Consider the following 21864-nt stretch of genomic DNA (forward strand, 5'->3'; position numbering starts at 1 on the left):
AATATAATGATTTAATTAATATGAACCCTGAAGTACCTTACTGGATTTTTTACACATCTTTATTCCCTTTTGCACGCTGATCAGAGGGGAAGGGACTTACCAGTGATTCCACCATGTTGGATTTGTTATTTCGTAATGTCTTTACTATATGGAATACATCAATGATATTTTGTTGCTGAATCATTTCACAGACACTGCAGATGGCACAGAAAGTGCCACTGCGCCCACCACCATTCCTAGGCAGAGAAGAAAAGAGGTACTTTACAAAGCCATGCAGGGATCGGGTCATGGAGACACAAAAATGCTGTCCCAGAGGAAACCGTGTATACCAAATGCCAATACCACTTTTAGATCCCTTCTCTTGGTATGAAACCTCACAGAATTTATTTTAGGAAATGGTTTGAAACATGAGAAAGCATCTCACAGGTTAAAATATAGGAATACAACTAGGAAGGCTGTCATTCATTTGACCAGTGGTCCAGTTCTCTCACTTCTCAAGTAGGAAAATCTTATATTAACTTTTAATCTTGTGAGACAGAATTCATTTGTTTGTAAAGAGTCTAAGGGTCTTGCTACACACTGCACTTTGAGTGGCTCAAATGTTGATCAGTGTTAGTGCTAGCTCAAATTTGGAGCACTCATACCTTAAGGCTAAAGCCCTTCTCTGACTGTCCCCCATCTGCACAGCTGTGATGCCACTGGAGGGCTGGTGAGAAGGGACCTGACTAGGAGCTGCAGCTGTAAGTTGTTACTACAAGGCTGGTGAGCAGGGACAGGCTTATATCCCTACTATAGGTTAGTGGTTCTTGACCTTTTTGGACTCAAGGCCCCCTTTACACCCAACCTGCAGCCCCCAGGCACTGCTGGAGCCCTTCACTCCCAACCCACAGCCTTCTACCCCCCCACCCCCAGCCCTGCTGGTGTAATTCACATCTGACCTGCAGCCCTCTGGCCCTAATGGTGCCCCTCACTCCTGAACCACAGCCCCTGGCCCTGGCAGCATGTCCCCCGGGTCCATTACTGTACCTGATGCAGGAGGTGTGCTTGGTGCAGGGGTTCCGGCAGTGGCAGCAATGAGTATCACCACCCTACTCTGCCCTACCATGCTGGGTTCTGCTAGGCAGTCTACAACCCCATACCCAGTGGGGGGGTGGGGTATGTGCCCCCCCACCTCCCTGACATGTCACCTATGCCCCCCACCCCCAACCTGACTTACCAGCAAGGAGTTATGAGAGCTGTTCACCACCACTGGCTGGTTGCCATGTGCATGCATGTGCATGCACAAATGCACATGGAGCCCCCTGCCATAACAGCCTCCTCCCTTGCAGACTAGAACAGTGCCAGCTTGCAAGAGGAAACCCACTGTTCGATTTGATAGAATGTGGAGAGATAATGGGATGGAGATAGATAATGAAGTGGGAGGTGGAAAGGAAATGGGAGTCAAATGAAGAAAGTAGGCCACTGAAGGATAAAATTAAAAGAAGTAAAAAAAAATAAAAAGAAATAAAGAGGGAGCAAATTAAAGAAGGTCTTACATTTTAATAAATTGAGATTTGGGATTGAGGTGTGAGGAATATTGGTTGTGCTTCCCAGGTTGGCTAGGAGGTAAGATCCATGAGGGAAGGTGGTTTTGGAGGAGCTACCGTAGGAAGGAAGCCCCAGCTCATGGGGATCCGATCCGGTCCTCTCCCTTGTTCCCCTACCACAGACCCCACTCCTGGACCCATCCATGCCCTGTCACCTGGCTAGCAGGTATGTGCTCTGAAGGCTGTCTGCACAGGGTTATACCTCTAGGAGTAGGAAGGTCACACCCCTGGGGGCTGGAAGGGGACTTGGCTTGGTGCCAGAACCACCCTAGAGTTCAGGAAGGTGGAACATGTGTCCACATAGTACAGGAGAGTTGGGGAGGGGACACTGCATTCTGCAATTCTGGAGGCCTTCACCTTGGGCAGCTCATCTATGGGGACTTGCCACGCATTAATGGCCCATGAGATAACAGAGATCTGAGATAAACCTGTTCTGGAGTAGCATAAACTTTAACCTGCCTAAAGTTTTCTTAAAACTAGTTTTGAGTGTTAAGGAATGAACAAATCCAGGGGTTAAGAGCTCCAGGAGCTGCCTAAAATTAATATGCAACAGGGGCCTAAGAAAATTAAATTTTCCTGTAGGGAAGCTCAACATAGTACTAATGGAATAGCCTTGTTCTTAGGAACAGTTGAGTACTATGATAGGATAACCAGACAGTATAAAGCATCAGTATTTTGGTAACTAGGGGTGCACGGATAGAGATTTTAGGGGCCAATACCAATAGCTGATTTTTAAAGAGGCATATTGGACAATGATGTTTCAATTTCCGATACAACTGCATATAGCTGATAAGTCTGTTGTGGTGAAAGGGGAGTGGAGAGGGAAGGGACCTGGGGGTGCAGATCAAGGCCCCTGTGGTGAGGGAGAGAGTGGAACTCGGGCAGGGGCTGGGGCAGCCAGCTCAGCTAGGGCAGTGGGGGGGCATGGGATGGGGGGCAGCTCCCGCCAATGTATGCACCCTGACGGGGGCATGAAGGTGGGCATCTGTCTCCAGAACTGTGCAGGCTGCAGCTGTGGGCTATGGCCAGGGCTGCACAGAGCTCTTCCTGGCAGGCACTGGGCAGGGCTGCACTCGGGGCAGGCGGCAGTGCTGGAAGAAGGATTACAGGGCAGAGCTTCAGCCACCCCAAATTTAGCCATAGCCCCTCCCCACCCCCAACTCCGCCCCAGCACCGCCGTCTCCTGCCCCGAGCACAGCCTGGCCCAGATCCAGATCCTCCCCCCCATGAGCCAGAAAGAGCCTGGCACAGCCCCATCCTGCACCCTCCCTTGCCCTGGGTGGGCAGTGCCTACCCCAGCCCCTACCCCAGACACAGCCTCACTCCCCGCCTCACCCTGGGAGGTTGTTAATCTGCTCCCCAACGCCCCTTCCCTCCCCTTCCACCACAACAGACTTACAAACTTCACGCAGCTCTCCAAGCTGCCGGGCTGTTCTCCTCGTTGCGTGCGTGCTGTGCTGCAGCTAAGCACATGCACCTGCATTTATCGGACAAATTATCAGGCCGATTTCTGATCAATTTTCCTTATATTGGTGCTGATCCAATATCAGACTGATGTATTGGTGCACTTCCATTGTTTACTACATAATTTTCAATAAAATGGCACCTTACTATGATCTGTTGCAGCTATTAGATTTCTTTCTGTCATGAATACTGTTTAATCTAGTCTTTCCAGCTCAGGAGATGGTTGTGTTATCTGATTTCCATATCTATAACTGACTGTTAATCCACCACACATTGGATTAAAAGTATTTCTTGTTCTACTTACAGGCAGTGAACAACAGTGCGTCCATCTCTCCCATCATACTGCTCCTGCCATTTCTCCAGCCTCCTAACCACCTTCAGAAGGGAGCGTTTGGAAGGAGGGATGTCCCTGTATGCTGGCCAGCCAATGTATTGCAAGTGCTGCACTATACGATATCCATCCTGGGGCTAAAACATAAGTTATCCACTTTCATGATGCCATACGAAGCAGAGAGGACAGCAGAGTGACAATGGTTACTGGTTACATACACATTCATTCTACTGAATTTGGCCTCACAAATATTTATTCATTCTTACTAATCAGCAGGGTATTTTCACAAGCACAATTGACAATTGACAATCACAAGGTACAGTTGAACTAGACACTGGAGCTGGACACAAGCTGTTTTTATACAGAAAGCAGAATGTCAGGAGAATTTTGATGATATCAGGTTTTATAAAGCAGAGGAGGACATGGGACTGCTGAGATCCATATTTTCATCAGGGAGTGAAGCCATAACTTAGTGGAAGCATATATATTTCTTCCCCTTTGCCTGTTTTGAAGGCTGTCAGTGCCCTATCAGAGGCAAAGCAGGCTTCAAAACATCTGTAGGGCACGAAAGGAAAGAAGCTGGTGAAAGATTCTCATGGGGATTTCACCTATGTCAGGCAGATACCTGTTTAAGTTTGGTAACAACATAACCAAGCTGTCACATAGATTTGGATTTCAGAATCAGACTGATACACAAAACAGGATGGAGGTGTCATTTCTAGAGGCCTGCCAGGATCACCATTTTTAACAGTGAGAGGAATAGTTAGAGGGGGAGGGGAGGGGGGTGGCAATTGGGTTGACTGCCTGGGCTCCACGCTTTGGGGGGCCCCACACACAGTGCCGTAAAGGCCGTGCCATGGCTACCACGCACTGCCACTGCCGAGTGCCATCAGCACTGCCACATCCAGCTGCTCCTCCCGGCGCAGGCTGATATGCCCCAGGCCCCAAACACCCCTGGGGACGACTCTGTAAATAGGCAATATGGAAAGGGTATCTAGATGCATAGAACACTGCCAAAACAAGAAAATGAATATTATAGTTGCCCACTACAGCAATGCAGCAATAAGTCATGGTTTCACTGTACAAATACTATGCCCAGCCAGCCAGCAGGCACTGAATCTAAATTTAGATGCCACCCCTCCTGTGACGCCCTGCACAAATGCTTGACAGAGAAGATAACAATATCCTAGTCATGTGACTAATACTGATGATAACTTCATACAGAGTAGTTTCATAGTTTCTAGGGTTGGAAGGGACCTGAGCAGATCATCTAGTCTGATCCCCTGCCATGGCAGGAAAGAATACTGGGGTCAAATGACCCCAGCAAGATGTTCATCATAACTACATAACTAAGGTAATTTGCCCTCAGAGATATGTAGAAGATGCTATTCCAGGTATGCACAGAATTCCAGTTCCTGTTATTCACCTCTGATTTCAGTAAATAGTTTTCCTGCTCAAGTGCAGTGCAACTAATTCTGGAGTGGAATTTTATACTTGGCCTACAGATCTGTCTCCTTGGACCACATACCTCATATCCCTCTAATGGGTTCTCTCTCAAATGAGCCACCACATGTAGTTTACAGACCAGGAGTGATGGATGAATAAATGGGGCACCTGAGGCTTCACTGATCTTACCCTGGCCATGTTGCAGATCCGGAATATCCTGTTGATGATATCCTCATCAATGTCTGCTGAAACAAACTCCACTTGGATTGGCCCATAACAACAGGATGTTTTCTCTGGCCAATACTGCATGCAGAGCTAGTGAATGTACAACAGAAATAGAAAGCAAGTCAAATGAAGACTAGGAAATTTACTGTCAATCCTTTATCTCCAACTCACATCTACTTTGAGAACCGTAATCTGCTCCTCGTATAATATAGGACATTTATTCAGAAGGAACTCCTTCTGCTGCAATTTAAGTTTTCTGTGATGTAAGCATGAATGAAAAAGGTTAATTTCTTGAAAATCCAGTTTTAGTACAACTGATAACAGATGGAATTATGGGGTCCAAAGCTCAGCTGAAGTGATTGCTAGGTGTGTACTTCTGCAGGGGTACAGATTTAAAAATAAAAAAGTCTGTAGGTGAATTTAGTATGAAGCATGGAAGTTTTGTGTTGCGAATTAATGAGAAAATAGTGTAAATACCCAGAGAATTCATCATAATGCAAGCCAAGTGGAACTTTATTTTCATGTGCTGCCAACTTTTCTTCATTTGAATTGTCGCAGCAAATAGAGATGGACGGATCAGATTGCTTAAAAAAAGTGGATTTCAAACTTCAAAGGGAATCACAGCTGAAATGCTGTGGCTGGTTTGGTTTATTTGGTTTTTGTTGTTGTTGCTGCTTTTCTGTAAACTTAGAAAAAAAGCACATGCTGGTTTTGGCTGAATTAATAAGCACTGAAATACTGCAAGGTAAACTAGAATCAGAGCTGGTTCAACCTGGTTAGATACAGGTGGTACCAAAATCATGGACGAAATCTCATTAAAAGATGTTTTATGTTAAGATTTAAAGGCTGGAAAGATTCAAAAAGCTAGTGATTCGTATTAGAACCTTTGGAGGTTCCTCTGGACTGGAATTTAAGACCTGTCCAGCTTTTATCCTTGTTACCAAGAATCTTGAGGATGTACAAGTGAGTTGCATCACATTTGTCTGAACTCTCAATATATCTTCGTACATAGGGGCTAGAAACTGATTGGGAAGTAATTGTACACTACATCTTCATGCTTGTATTTTTGTGGGGGAGGGGGCAGAAGTAAGCCAGTATGTTCACAAGCCTCCATTCTTTGGTTTAATTCAACACACATCCATTCAGGTAAGCTCAGAGATCCTTTCATTTATTTCAGAGAAAGATTTTTTCTAGAGTAATGCTCTAAGGGAAAAATATATATATATACAGAGCCCAACTGAGGTGGAAGAAAAAGAGTAAATCCGACTGCAAAATTAACAATGATTTTCATAAAGGCCTTAGAGAGCCATACACACACAATTTAATTTTTGCATGGAACTGCTGCATTTGTGTTTTCAGGTGGGTCACATGTGCCCATCCTGGGTAAAATACTGTATTCATGAACTATTTTGGTGAAATTAAAGCATGAACTATTTTGGTGAAATTAAGGCAAAGTAGGCATACAAAATACACATGTAAAACTGCACAGAACTACAAACCACTTTGTGAAAATCAGGTCTATATTGCTTTCCAGTTTAAAATTAAGTCAGTATATATTTGAGTAACAACAACATCTCCTTTAGTATATGGATATCCTGTTTTCTGGGTTTTATACAGTGGCTGTTAGAGCCGTAACTCATTGGGAATTCTGTGTTGCCAACCTGGCTAGCAAAGAATGTGCCTCCATCCTGCATTAATGGATTTAGTATCATTGATGTTTCTGCAGAATGTAATACTGTCATCATGTCACACACTGGTCTCGATAATTGAAGTTTTAAAACTGGCAGGCTGTCTTCTAATTTGGTAATTATCATGGGGTATAAATTGTGTTGATCTGATAAAGCTGTATGGCTATGTAACTAGGATGGTGCTGTACAATGCTGATTTGCTGAAAACACATCATCGGGCAGAAAAATTCACTCTCTAGAGTAAGAGTATATTCATCACAGATTATATAAAATTCAGGGAATATATACTTTTATAACAATCCTTGGGCTAACGGACTGACATAATTAACAATTTAGAGTTAGCAATGTGCCTTGCCAAATCTCCTTTTCTTCTAGTTAAGCATCTCTGTTGAAAAAACAAAACAACTAAATGGTAGGGGAGACAACTAAATGGTAGGGAAAAATCAGAGCAAAAAGGGGTGGTATACATAGAGGGTGGCCAAGAAAAATACAGAATCTGTAATGATGGAGGATTTCATTTTTTCCAGAGACCGAATATGAAATAGCTAAGGCAGCTTATATTTCCAGAGAATGTGCAGCATTTTTTTACTTAACAGTCTTTTTTGGGCAATGAACAAGATTAAAAGCCACTTTGGATTAAATCCCAAGAAATAAAAGGAGACTGGATGAACCAGACAGAAGATAACAAGCCCTCAGGAATCAGAGATCTCAGGAAAATTGGATTTGAGACTTCAGAGACTCAGGACTCAGTCATCCTAAGTGCCCGGACTTTAGAAAGGCTGAACTAAGGACCACCTTAATGCAAAACAGACTCAGTTTCCTGTTTGGAAAATCCTCCTGATGAGTGCATGATGGTTTTTTCCACTAACACAAGTGAAAGGAGTTGCACACCTGCTGCCTTCAAGAAGGGACAGATAGCAAGAAGCAAATGAAGGATTAAGCCAGAAAACACCCAGTGAATGATGGTTCATCTTCTGCTGTCCAACAAGAACTACAGCATGTGAAGTTACAGTGCCAAAAAAGGAAATTTGTGCATGTAAAGGAATTTTGAATGCATGTATAATAATCCTTTTTACTGAAAAGCTGGTTAATGTGTCATCAGATGCACTGAAAGTTTCAGTTTGCTTCTCACCCCTAGTGCTGAAAATAATTTTAGAATAGCCAGTCAATTAAACAATTTATAGGAGGGGAAAAAAAAGAGGTAGCAAAAGTTTTTCAATGATTTCCCCTTTTCCCTTTTGTCTTTTTGCTCATTTGAGAAGTATATTAAATCAGTTTCTCATCAGGAGTGGCTGTTGTTATTAGGAATTTGGTGTTTAACCTTGGTTAATGTACACATAACAGCTAGTGCTTCTTCAGAATCATATCTGGATTATTTAAAACTATCCAGTTTGCAAAATTAGACTGGTAATCTAAGGAGAAAAGGCTTTGTTATTGTGACTGTAAATATGCCTTGCTTCTGATCTTTTGGAAATACCATGAGAACAGGTTTGTTTTGTTGACAGAGTTATAGTATTTCTGTTCTTGTCTCAGCTGAAAAATGACAGCCAAAAATGAAAAACAACAGTGGGAAGTAGTGAATCAGGCTTTTTGGAACCACAAAAAATGAATCAGTTTGAGATCTGCGCAGAGATTTGGGATCAAATCCACAAAGGTATTAAGGCATCTAATACCCACTGATTGATTACATTCTGAATTGTTGGCCTATTCCAACCTGTTTCCTTTTTGTCACAACTTTTTTGCTGGGCATAAGCAAGACTGCAAATTAATGAAATTCCTTTATGTCTGTGAATAAGACTACTTGATAGAGCTATTAAAAATCCACCTACCTGTGCAGCATCCATTTCATTCAGCATCACTACGGAGGAACAGTTGTAATCAAACACCAGCCTCCAGAAGTCTGCTATGGTATTTGGTAAAGGGTGCTGGGTTACAATAAAGGCAGCAGGTTGCTTGTGGCTCTAACAAAAGAATAAGATTAGTTTAAAAAAAAATCAACCACCTTTTATTCAGATGAATATTAAACCCGGGAGGCTAAAACTAGGCAATCTGAGCCATTTAACCAGATTATACAAATTCACACATCCTCTTCCTTGTTATTGCTGAATGAAGCTGAATGAAGCTTTCATAATGGGATACTTTTGTTCCCAATGAAGACATTTCATTACAGATGTGTCACAAAAGCAGAGATTATTCATATAAATTATTTATGTTTTGGGAGTTAGCAAATAACAATAATTAGTAAGAAAACTGACTGTTATTCTTTTTTGCTACAGTAGACTCTAGAGGCCAGGAGAGGAGCTAACCCTCTCTCTGATTTTTTTCTCTGGGAGCAGAGAACAGAAAAGCTGGCACACTTTGATGTGAAACCATGCTTTAAGGGAAACATTGTGGGATAGTATTCAGAGTACAGGGTTACAGAGTTCTAGTCCGGACTCTTCTCTGTGATTTTGGATAAAGCCACAGCTCCTTCCAGATTCCTTATGTTCCACAGAACTATAATCCCTACCTCTTTAGGATATTGGAAGGTTTAACATTTGCAAAGCACTTTGGGCTCACAGGATAATAGCTTATTACAAATGCATTCTTTCTTTTTGTATATGGCAGACATAGGTATGCCCCCTTCTGATGTACAATTCTGGACACTGTACATCCATGGGAGAGGACAAGAATCAAGATGAGCAATAATGCTTGAAAAGCACAAATTAAGATTTTGATTAAAGAAAAAAATACTGAAGCCGTACCATGACTGAGACATAGGGGGACACAATTTTATCTTGATGTGTCAGCTGTGGGTAGGAGAGCTTGGCATGCTTTATTTTGTGAGTGGGAGTTTTATAGTGTGCCATATCCAGTCTCCTGGCTAATACTTTTGAGGGCTGGCTGAATCATACCTCCACCAAATGTGTACATGTGCAGGTGGGTGGTAGGGCAGTGGTAGAGAGAACGAAAAAGGTAGCTGAGTTTTCATGCGATGACAGATTAAGGGGTGGATGAGGCAACCTTTGGGGAAAGTAAAAAAAAATGAGCAGCACTGAACCCAAGTGGCCCCAAATTCTATGAAGCAAAGGAGGCAGCCAGGCTTTACAACACACTGAAAGAAATAGCAACAAATGAAGGCAAGATAGGGTGGAGTGGCTATAGGCTACACACACTATTCTAAACTGAAAATAGTAGGCATGTGAAGGAAAGAAAGGGGACTGGTAGATGTTCACTTACAGCAATATGAAATCTAATCCTTCATCCCAATGATCATGAGGTGTAATGATTGAGATTGGCATTCAAGTCCCAATTATGTCACTGTCTGCTGTATTTGGGTGGGGAGGAGAAGTTGATTGAGTCCACCTGCCTGGCAGCAGCAAATCCAGAGGTTCCTTGGTGTGACCCTGGAATAGGGAAGCCTCTCCCTGATCCTAGAGTCTCAATGGACAACTGAAAATTGTGTGCCCAGCTTGGCTGCACATGTGGTTTTTACAGCCCCCATTGCAGAGGCACCCTGGGATCACGGAGCCTCCCCCCAGTACTGGGGTACCCATGGTTAAGATGCATAATTGCCTTGCCTTTAAAGTACAAGGTATTTTAAAGTGCCTTGCTCCACAGCTCTGGGGGGCTGCAGGGAAAGGTAGTCAACATGCAAGGCTGTGGAGAGCCCCTAAACTGACCTGCCATTTTAAAGTACTTTGTTCCACACCCCCTACAGGGTCTGCAGGACAAGGCAGAAAAGGCTATCTGGCATTAGGACTGATAAGTTCCTGGTGGGGGGTCTTCTTGGCCCCACTCCCCTCACCCCCCCAAGCCTTGGAACTCACTTCCCTAGCAGTCCATTTCTGGCAATGGTACTGGGGCTGTCCCAATCCTGATGCCAAACTCCATCCCAGCACAGTGCTGTGATACCCAAAAGCTTGCCTACATCTATCCCAACCAGGCAACTGGTTTAATAAGATATATCACCCACAAGAATTCTTAAGACAAAAGTATCTTTTAGAAGCCAACAACACATTTTTGCATGCATGTAAACAGTGTACAATTAGCATGGCACTGCCATAGTTTAGAGATGTCAGCCAAAGCAAACCTTTCTTCACTTGAATCATTTTTCAACCCTGGAAAGGAACAGGAACTAACAACCTTGACCCACAGTAGGACTCCCAGTCCTACTAGCATGGAGTCTGTGTTTTACTTACATCCATGAGTGCAGCATTGATGTAGTTGCTTGATTCACCATCCACAGAGATGAGGAAGGGGAGGCACCGGTCCAAGGGCAGCACGTCCATGCAGCGATTCTTGTCATGGTTCCTTGGCAAAAGACCAATACTGCAATCTTCTGGCCGAACACGTGGTGTCACAATATTGAGGGTCTGTATGCGCAGAAGAGAGAGATGTAAGTAAAGTACCTTAGAGCTTACCTTCAAGAAGTGGATCTTTAAATACAGAATATACATATTTAGCACACTTCGCAACCTGCTCTTTCTGTTCTGGAAAAAAAAGGAATGGCCCATACAGATGGGCCTTTGAAGCTTCACAAACATGGCAGTGTTGATTTGGGACTTTGTTTTGGCCCTTTTTAAAGTTAGGGAGAAGCCACCCAGTTAAGTTTGGTTGTGCATCCAAACTGCCCGAAAGCTTAGGGTTGTTTAAAATGAGGATTTTGCTTTGAACCCATCTCTGATGTTGAAACAGATAGCTCAGTATAAAAGAAAAAAAAAAGTACCTCTTGAATAACTTTTTCTACGGGTATTTAGAGCTCTTCCCTGCTGTCAGATGAAATCAGACATCTATTGCATTCTCTTTTGTTATTGTACACAACAAACAGTAACAACAAACTAGTAGAAGCAGTGCTAGACAAGGTCAAACTGTAAGTTGATTGGAGGCTTTCCATTTACTTCAATGCAAGTTGTTTGAGGTTCAGGCTTATTATAGGTGTTGCAATAGTGCTGTATTGAATAAAATGTAGTTAATACTTTCCCCCCTTTTTTCAAGTTGTTTGTAAAGTACTCTGGGATCACTTAGAATGAAAAAAAGCATTGGACAGCACAGATATAGCTTGCAGCTCTTTTAACACCCTGCATTCTGCAAGTCAGCAGCAAACATTGTTAAGGTTCAGTTTAAACTCAACATTTTGCAGGATCATGCCTTCTCTTTTGGTATCACACCTATGAAACCTATGATGATTTCATCTGTAGAATCTCTGCCTCTGCCCACACACAATCAAAGGTTCACTTCTAATATACCAGAAAAGTTTAATATTCTTCTCCCATTTAGATTAAAGACGGGTGTCAAAGCCACAGCAATAGCCATATTTTTTTACCCAGTTTCTGAGTCTACACCCAGAGATATCAGGTTTCACATTCCTTTACACCTCCCCAGGGTAGAAGAATATATTTAGCATTCAGACAAAACCCTGAGCTTCAGTTTTGGATGTACTGATCTTGTCTGGGTTTCATTCCTGTGGATATTCTCAAATCACATAATTGTATCTTACAAACATAACATGGGAGAGAGAAATAATTTTAAATTAGCATAAAGTTTATGCACGCAAATCTTATTTTGGGTCCTGCCAGCCTTTGGTAGAGACCATAAGCAGGACTCACTTTACAAGTCACTATTAACCCCTGGGATATTGGTCTCAGCCTTTTATCCTTAACTGGCCTTGATCCTGCTTGAGGGAGAGCAGTATTTTAAATCAGAGAATCATAGAAAATTAGGGTTGGAAGGGACCTTAGGAGGTCATCTAGTCCAACCCCCTGCTCAAAGCAGGACCATCCCCAATTAGATCATCCCAGCCATGGTCTTAAAAACCTGTTCCAGTGTTTTACTAGTAAGAAAATTTACTACTGTGAAAATTTTTCCTAATATCTAATCTAAACTTGACTTGCTGCAACTTAAGACCACTGCTCCTTGTTCTGTCATCTGCCTCCACTGAGAACCATTTAGCTCCATCCTCTTTCAACACCACTTCAAATAGTTGAAGGCTATTAAATCCCCTCAGTCTTCTATTTTCTAGACTAAATAAGTCCAGTTTCCTCAGCCTCTTCTCAGAAGCCATGTGCCCCAGCCCCCAAACCATTTCTGTTGCCCTCCATTGGACTGTCTTCAATTTGTTCATGTCCTTTGTGTAGTGGGGGGCCCCAAAACTGAACACAGTACTCCAGATGTGGCTTCACCAGTGCTAAATAGAGGGGAATAATCACTTCCCTTGATTGGCTCGCAACATTCCTACCAATGCAGTCCAGTTTGTTGTTAGCCTTTTTGGCAACAATGGCACACTGTTGGCTCATATTCAACTTATTGTTCACTTTAACCCCCACATCCTTTTCTGCAGAGCTGCTGCCCAGCCAGTCAGCCATCACCCTGTTCTGGTGCATGGGATTGTTCTGACTTGAGTGCAGGACTTTGCACTTGTCCTTGTTGAACCTCATGAGATTCCTTTTGGCTTGGCCCAATCCTCTAATCTGTCAAGGTCACTCTGAATCCTAGCCCTACCTTCCAGTGTATTTACTACTCCACACAGGTTGGTGTCATCTGCAAACTTGAGGAGGTTGCACTCTATACCATCTTCCAGGTCACTGATGAAGATATTAAACAAAAGTGGCCCCAAGACCAACCCCTTAGGCACTCTACTTGATACTGGCTGCTAACTAGACATCAAACCATTGAATACTACCCTCTGAGCCCAATGCTTCAGCCAACTTTTCTATCCACTTCACAGTCCATTTATCCAGCTTGTACTTCCTTAGTTTGCCTGTGAGAATGTTGTGGGAGACCGTATCAAAAGCCTTGCTAAAATCCAGGTACTATACATCCACTGGTCTCCCTGCATCCAGAGCCACTCATTGAGGGCTGGGCCAATGATAGGTAAAGTGCTGCTTGACCTGGTGCTGTCAACTGGGGATGACCTAATCAGCGACCTAATGATCGAAGGGAAGCTGGGTTACAGCGACCATGAGCTGATCACCTTCACCATCCACCATAAAGCTGGCAAGTCAGTCAGCAATACAGAAGCCCTCGACTTCAGGAAAGCTGACTTTGACAAGCTCAAGAAGCTTGTTGGTGAGGCCCTAAGGGACCACGACCCCAGGAGGAGGGGAGTTCAGGAAGAGTGGTTGCTCCTCAAGGGACTGATCCTAGATGCACAAGCTAAGGCTATTCCGCCTTGGAGAAAAGGCAGTAAAAGGGCACAGAAGCCCCCTTGGCTCAGCAAGGAACCAGCAGACCTCTTGCATGTAGAAAGAAAGACCTACAAAGGATGGAGGACGAGATCCACCTCCAAGGAGGAATATTTCGCACTGATCCGGACCTGCAGGGAGCAAACCAGGAAAGACAAGGCTGTGATGTAACTCCAACTGGCTACTAGTATCAAGGATAATTAAAAATCCTTTTTTACACATATATGAGGAGCCACAGGAAAAGCAAGGGTAACGTTAGACCCCTGGTAAACCAGATGGGACAACTGACGACCGACGCACAGGAAACAGCCAACCTATTAAATGGGTACTTTGTGTCAGTCTTCCACCAGTCCCATGGGATGCCCATGGGATGCCATCACAGGACAGGGAGGCCTGAATGAGGGAGATTTCTTGCCTTCCATCAGTGCTGACCTTGTGAAGGAACACCTTGAGAGGCTGGACGCCTTCAAGTCAGTTGGGCCTGACAGTCTACACCCCAGGGTACTCAAGGAGCTGGCTAGCATCATAGCTCAGCCCCTGGCATGGATCTTCAAGAACTCCTTGTGCTCTGGTGAAGTACCCAAAGATTGGAAGAAGGCCAATGTGGTGCCTATCTTCAAGAAAGGGAGGAAAGTGGATCCGGCAAACTACAGGCCCATCACCCTGACCTCTATTCCAGGGAAGGTCTTAGAAAAGATTATCAAAGAGGCCATTCTTAATGGACTGGCTGATGGCAACATCCTGAGGGATAGCCAGCACGGGTTTGTTGTGGGTACGTCTTGCTTGACCAATCTTATTTCCTTTTATGACAAGGTGGTGGCCTACCACCTGGACAAGGGAGAGGAGATTGATGTCTTATATTTTGACTTCAAAAAAGCCTTCGATCTGGTATACCATGATCACCTCTTGGCAAAACTGGCCAATTGTGGCCTTGGGTCCAGCATGATCCACTGGCTGTGGAATTGGCTCCGTAGTCAGATCCAGAGGGTGGTGGTTGATGGAAGTCAATCATCATGGTGCCCTGAGACCAGTGGAGTCCCTTAAGGCTCTGTCCTTGGACCTATATTGTTCAACATCTTCATTAATGATGTGGACATTGGAGTCAGAAGTGGACTGGCCAAGTTCACTGATGATACCAAACTTTGGGGTAAAGCATCCATACCTGAGGACAGGAGGGTGATCCAGGCTGATCTGGAAAGACTCAGGAAATGGGCGGATGAGAACCTGATGGTGTTTAACACCAAAAAATGCAAGGTTCTCCACCTTGGGAAGAAAGACGTGCAGCATCCTTATAGGCTCAGCAGTGCTATGCTGGCTAGCACTACAGATGAAAGGGACTTCGGGATCATGACTGACCACAAGATGAACATGAGCCTGCAATGTGATGCTGCAGCTAGTAAAGTGACCATAACGCTGGCTTGCATCCATAGATGCTTCTCAAGCAAATCCAAGGATGTCATTCTCCCCTTGTACTCAGCCTTGGTGAGGCCGCAGCTGGAGTACTGTGTCCAGTTTTAGTCTCCAGAATTCAAAAAGGATGTGGAGAAGCTTGAGGAAGTCCAGAAAAGAGCCATGTCAGCCATGGCCTTCCTGATCAGAGGTCAGGAAAACAGACCTTATGACGACAAGCTGAGGTCGATGAGGCTCTTTAGCTTGGAAAAGCGCAGGCTCAGGGGTGATCTGATGGCCACCTGTAAGTTTATAAGGGGTGTCCATCAGGATCTGGGGGAACTTTGTTCACCAGAGCATCCCAAGGGATGACAAGGTCTAATGGTTATAAACTCCTGCAAGACCATTTCAGGCTGGACATAAGGAAGAATTTCTTTACTGTCTGAGCCCCTAAGGTCTGGAATAGATTGCCATCAGAGGTGGTTCAAGTACCTACTTTGAACACCTTCAAGAGAAAATTGGATGTTTATGTTGCTGGGAGCCTATGACCTCGCTGACTTCCTGCCCCTGGGGCAGTGGCTGGACTTGATGATCTTCCGAGGTCCCTTCCAGCCCTAATGTCTATGAAATCTATGAAATCTCATCATAGAAGAGAATCAGGTTAGTCAGGCATGACTTGCCCCTGGTGAATCATTCCTGACTTCCTAATTACCTTCTTCTCCTCCAAGTACTTAGAAATGAATTCCTTGAGAATCTACTCCGTTATTTTTCCAGGGACTCAGGTGAGGCTGACGGGCCAGTAGTTCCCCAGATCTTCCTTTTTCCCTTTCTTAAATATGGGTACCATGTGTTTGCCCTTTCCCAATCATCCAGAACCTCTCCTGACTGTCCTGAGTTTTCAAAGATGATGGCCAGCAGTTCTGGAATTACATGAGCCAACTCCCTCAGCACCCTCTGGTGCGTCCCATCCAGCCCAATGTACTTGTATATGTCCAGCTTTTCTAAATAGTTCCTCACCCATTTTTTCACCACTGTTGGCTTCTTGCCTCTTTCCCATACTACAGTAGTCTGGGAACTTACCTCATACGTGAAGACTGAGGTGAAAAAGTCATTGAGTATTTCAGTCTTTTCTGCATCCTCAGTCACTAGGGTGCCTCCCCCATTCAGTAAGGTACCCACACTTTCCCTGATCTTCCTCTTGTTACTGACATACTTGTAGAAACCCTTCTTCTTAACCTTCATGTCCCTTGCTAGCTGCAACTCCAATTACATTTTGGCTTTCATGACTTCATCCCTACATGCCTGAGCAATACTTTTATACTCCTCCCTATTTGTTTGTCCAAGTTTCCACTTTTTATAAGTTTCCTTTTTGTAATTTAGTTTAGTTATTGTTTCACATTTTCAGTTTTTACCAATTTCAGTGATGAATTCCTTGCTTTTCATTAAAGTTACTGGGGTTTTAATGATTTACACTTGTTTTTCAGTTCACTCACTTTTACTGGGTACAGTAAAATCCCTGTTAACCAGTATGAGTGAGGAATGGCTGGGGGGTGCTGGTAAGCTATAAGTGCGGATTACTTGAGGCACAGGTTTCTAGCCAGACACCTGGGGGAGGTGGGGTGAGGGGGAGATGTGTGGCAGTAGCCACACATGAAGAGTGGGGTGGTGGCTGTGTTGGGGCCAGGGCAGGGTGGCTGAAGCCACTGCCTGGGGGTGTGGAACTCCTGGCTCTGACCCTGGGCAGGGCAGGATGGCTATGGGAATTGATTCTGGGGTGGGCAGGTCCCAGTTACACCCCAGAGGCTCCAACTGTGGTCCTGCCCCAGGTGCTGGGAGCTGCAAAACCTGTCGGGAAGGCAGGCAGAAGAACTCGGCCCCACTCCCTGTGGTGGGCACTTCATCCAGCTGCTCCACATGGGCCTGTGGGGCTTAAGCTCTGGGACTTCCAGCTCTGACCCCGGGTAGGGTGGAAGGTGCTGGTGCCGGAATTGGGTCCTCCCCATCCTCATCTGGATGTGTGCCACTCCCCTCAGCCCCTGGGCTGCATCATGTCATGGTGCAGGCAGGTGGCATCAGCTGCTCCTGGGGCTACTGCAGGAAGGGTTGGGGCGAGTGGGGACAAGCAGACCCCTGGGGGGTTTGGGGTGCAGCACTGCCCAGCAGCTGCAGGCAGCTGGCATCCACCACTCCAGGGGTCATTGCAGCAGGGACTGGACTGAACAGGGACAAGCTGTGCCATGCCCCATGCCCCTTGGGGCTCCACTTATTCCCACTCACCCTGGCCCCTGCTACAGAGGTTCCGGGAGCAGTTGATGCCAGCTGCCTGAACCATGGCATGGTGCAGCCCAGGGGCTGTGGTGAGTAAGGCCAAATGGAGCCTCAGGGGGTTTGGGGCATGGTGCAGCCCAGCAGCTGCAGGCAGCTGGCATCAGCTGCTCCCGGGGCCACTGCACCAGGGGCTGGGGTGAGTGGGGACAAGCTGCACCATGCCCCGTGCCCCCTCTGGGGCTCCACTTGTTTCCACTCACTCTAGGACCTGCTGCAGTAGCCCTAGGAATGGCTGACACCAGCTGCAGAAGGAACTGTAATTTAGTGAGTGTGGGGCACTGGGGCATGGCTCTTGCTGGTACTTGCACCCGAGGAAGGCTGTAGGTTGGGGGGCTATGCCAGGCTCTTCCCAGGGGGTGTGCAGAATCTGATTCAGAGATCTGGCTGCTGCCAAATCTTCAAAGCATACAGGCCCATCCCCTGCCCACTCTCTCATTCCCAGCACTTTGAAAAAAAAGGCCTCTACTCACCAGTTGTTGCCAAGTGGAGGGAGGGGCGATCCCCATTGCCCCATGCTACATGAGGGACTCTGCATGAGTCCCCCAACCCACCACTCTCCTAGCCCCACCCCATGGCTGCTCCTCCCACCCCAGCTCCTAGCCCTTAAAGAAAAAACAAAACAACCCCCCCCAACGACTCACTGGTTCCTGCCTGGTGTGTGTGGGGCATGATCCCCGCTGTCCCCCACTGCCTCACACTGCATGGGGAGCTCTGCACAAGCTCCCCAAAACCCCAAAGCCACTGAAGGAGCCGGTTAGTCTGGGGTTTTTTTTGTTTCTTTTTTTCTTAAAGGGCTGGAGCTGGGGCAGGCGGAACAGCCATGCAGGGGCTGGGAGAGTGGGCAGGGGTCAGGGGGCTCATGGAAGAGCCCCCCCATACAGCGTGGGGATGGCCCCCCTGCTGGGCAGCACCAGGTGAGTAGGGCTGTTTTTAAAGGTCTGGGAGCTGGGGCGGGTGGGGCAACCATGGAGGTGGGGCTGGGACAGTGGGCAGGGGTCAGTGGGGGTCAGGGGATGGGGTCTGGCAGAGGTCCCCCCCATTGTCTCCTCCCTCTTTCTCCAGCTTCCCCTCCCCCACTCCCTACTTACCAGCTCTGGGTCTGGGTCCAGCTCCCTGCTGCAGCGGACAGGGAATGCCTGAGTCATTGAAGCTCTGAATCTTTTCTGAATCGATTCAGAGAGCTTCAAATTGATTTGGACCTTTTTATTGGTCCCCTGATTCAATTCAGATTTGGAGATTCAGCCACCAAATCAGGCTGAGTCTCCTCTGAAACAAATCACCACCCAAAGATTTGCACAGCCCTACTAGACAGTATAAAACAAGCAAGAATCCAAAACCTTCAACTTTGTCTTAGAACACGTCTCTACCACAGTCTATGGTAGATGGAGTATTGAAATTGCCTACTAGTAATTTAGCAGATGGCTTATTAGCAATTCATCACTGAGGCCTCCAAATTGTACACTTCACTCCCAGTATTCAAAGCCCTGTGTTTCATCATCATTTTGCTTTTACATTCCCATGCATCTTGTTCCCCTTCAGAATGTACAGACTGATAATCTTTAGCACAAAGTCCCATCTAATGCTACATGAGTCCTTTTGATACTACTGAACTCAAATGAATACAAATAAATCTATAGCTACCTCATCTTCTTCATAAAGATGGTGGTTACTCATTATTTCCATCCATCCATGCTCTGCATTATGTACATAGCAATTAGGAATGACGAATGCTGTGTGCAAGTGAAATCCTGTAAACACAGCATTCTACAAATAGACAGAGAAGAAAGTTCTTTAGCAACGTACTTCCAAAAAACTTCCTTTGTCAGGAGCTGCCAGACTCCCACTGCTTGAAGAACAAGGAAGCAGGAGACAGATATGTATCTCTCCAATCCCAGCAAAATAAGGATAAATGGCAGTGACATTTTATAATAGCACAGCAGCATTTCAGGAAACTTGGCTCCAATTCATTTAAGAAGTCAGATGTCCAGGAGCACCTTAAAAATTATTGGTCACTGGAGAAAAGCAGATATGTTAATTGCACTGCCAGCAACTGGGATGCAAATTACAGTGTCTCCAGGCCTAAAATTTGGTATTTATCTGCAAATGTTTCAATAAAAAAATATATTTTCGCTTTGTGTATAGTGTGTTGACAGCTGGGAAGGAAGAGAGGCATCTAATTCCAATTGGTACATACAGTGGCTATCACTTAAACTGTGGGCTCATGCTGAGCAAGCCACTATATTGTAGTGGAGACTTCCTGCAGGTAGAAGGTTCTTCACTTTTCTGTTAACTGCTAGGGAGGAATAACCTCTCAGTTAATGAATGCCAAGCTCTAGCTCACTTTTGCTTCAAAGTCCTCCCTTTCCCGTGCACTAGACTTGGCTGAAAAAAAAAGGATTTACAAATATTTTGGGCACTAACAATGTAAAAAACTCAGTTTGCTGATATTTGTAGAGCCATTCTTCTTTGCACTTCAGTTGCCGAACAGCTGTCATGTATTTGTGAAAAAGTCTGTGTAATTCATAAGCATATTCAGTGTTAGTACATCTGCAGTTGTGTATCAGAATGTGTAGTGACTGCTGCTCATTTTCACTTTTGTATGACATTTCAGTCAGTCAGGGAGCAGAAAAAACACCATGCCACCTGAACAACCAATCACAATCAAAACTAATGAATAGCACATGATCAAAGATAACAATTATTAAATGACCAACAGGATGAATTATTTTTCCAAAAACTTTTTAGAGACATTAACAACAAAAATATGTGTTGCAGCTAGGATTGGGTTTTGATTGGAAGGAAGTGCAATACCAGCAATTATTATTGAGCCCACACTTCCTCTTGCAATCAGAAAATAAGATAAAAATATTGATTAAATACACCTTAAATGCCAACTGCGGTGGCTAATACAGACGTAGGAAATTACCTGAAACTCATCTTTGATCTGGCTGGAATTGGTCTGTGGGTCTAGTCTGCTGATGTTGTAATATACAGATCTGAACTCACAAACTGGAATTGCCGTGTTGCCACAGAGACATGCTTCCAGAATGGCATCATGGACAAAGACGTACTGCTCCTGCACATCATAAGGGCAAGATGTTGCAGATTAATCCCATTGTGAACATATGTCGTGGGAAATCACAGCAAAGATAATTATCATAGAGCTGTATTTTTGATTGTTTTTCTTTTTAATTGTACTCGCTACAGAATTTTTTTAAGGGATGAGGATATGCGTGACCATGTGTCTAGGATTCAACTGGGGGCTTGGACAGATGTCATGTTTGTAAAGCTGCAGTTGGCTCAAAATGTTGAAGTGCTCCCTCCTACCAGCTGCTAAGCACATGACCAGTGGTAATAAGTATTTGGGCTCTTGGCCCTGAGTGCTGACCTTTTGCTAAGATGGCTGGTTGCTATAATTCTTTTCTCAAGCTGTTATTACCATCTGAAAAGACAACTTGAATCTTATAGCTGGAACCAGTTCTCTGCTCCTAAGGGCTAATTGCACCTGTTAATTCAGTTGCAATCAGGGATAAAATAAGTCTCCAGCAACATTCCCAAACTGAAGAAAGCCTACCTTAGTTTCTTCATCATGGAAGCCAATAAAAAGCTTCCAAGATTCACATCTGCTCCCAAATTCAGATGTTTATTATCAGTGCACAATGCACCACATAGGCACAAGTGTTCATGAAGGAGGCAGGGTGTGTGCGTGTGTTTACTACTGCCTACAAAAACCTACAAAAATGATTTGTGCACATAAATGAAAAATGTGTTCATTCAGAGACCATTTTCACACAGATACACACCAAGGTGTGGACTTAGTAGCTTCTTCAAGTTCAGCCATATCGTGACATTTTTGTGAGCCAACCTCTCTACACCAATCTTGAAAATGTGACCTTATATCCTTATTTCAAATTTAAATGAAAATTATGACGTTCTCAACCTATTATATTCCTTAGGGACATAACAGAGAGGAAAAGATAATCACTGTGAAGCTTTAATTTAGGATGAGTACCCCTCAAATAGCATAGGAGTATCATAGAATCAATGAGTCGGAAAGGACCTAGACAGATCTTCAAGTCCGACCCCTTGCCATGGGCAGGAAGGAGCACTGGGGGTGGCAGGGGCCGTAAGACTCCAGCCAGGTGCCTGTCCAGTCTCCTCTTGAAGATCTCCAGGGAAGGTGAGAGCACCACCTCTCTGGGAAGCCTGTTCCAGGCTCTGGCCACCCTTACAGTGAAGTAGTT

General features: G+C 44.9%; 1 protein-coding gene across 1 annotated transcript in view; it reads right to left on the bottom strand.

The window, feature by feature from the left end:
* PTPRT (protein tyrosine phosphatase, receptor type T) overlaps window positions 1–21864 on the bottom strand; it is a 587995-nt gene that overhangs the window by 8263 nt on the left and 557868 nt on the right. Inside the window, exons 27-32 of the mRNA XM_019539805.1 lie at window positions 20547–20696; window positions 10922–11095; window positions 8570–8701; window positions 5017–5142; window positions 3355–3518; window positions 101–236 (exon numbers count right to left, since the gene is read on the bottom strand). Of these exons, the coding sequence (XP_019395350.1) occupies window positions 101–236; window positions 3355–3518; window positions 5017–5142; window positions 8570–8701; window positions 10922–11095; window positions 20547–20696 (882 nt within the window). The remainder of the gene's footprint in view (window positions 1–100; window positions 237–3354; window positions 3519–5016; window positions 5143–8569; window positions 8702–10921; window positions 11096–20546; window positions 20697–21864) is intronic.

The sequence above is a fragment of the Crocodylus porosus genome, unplaced genomic scaffold (genome assembly GCF_001723895.1).
Source record: "Crocodylus porosus isolate Cpor-Errol unplaced genomic scaffold, CroPor_comp1, whole genome shotgun sequence".
NCBI classification, from domain to species: Eukaryota; Metazoa; Chordata; order Crocodylia; family Crocodylidae; genus Crocodylus; species Crocodylus porosus.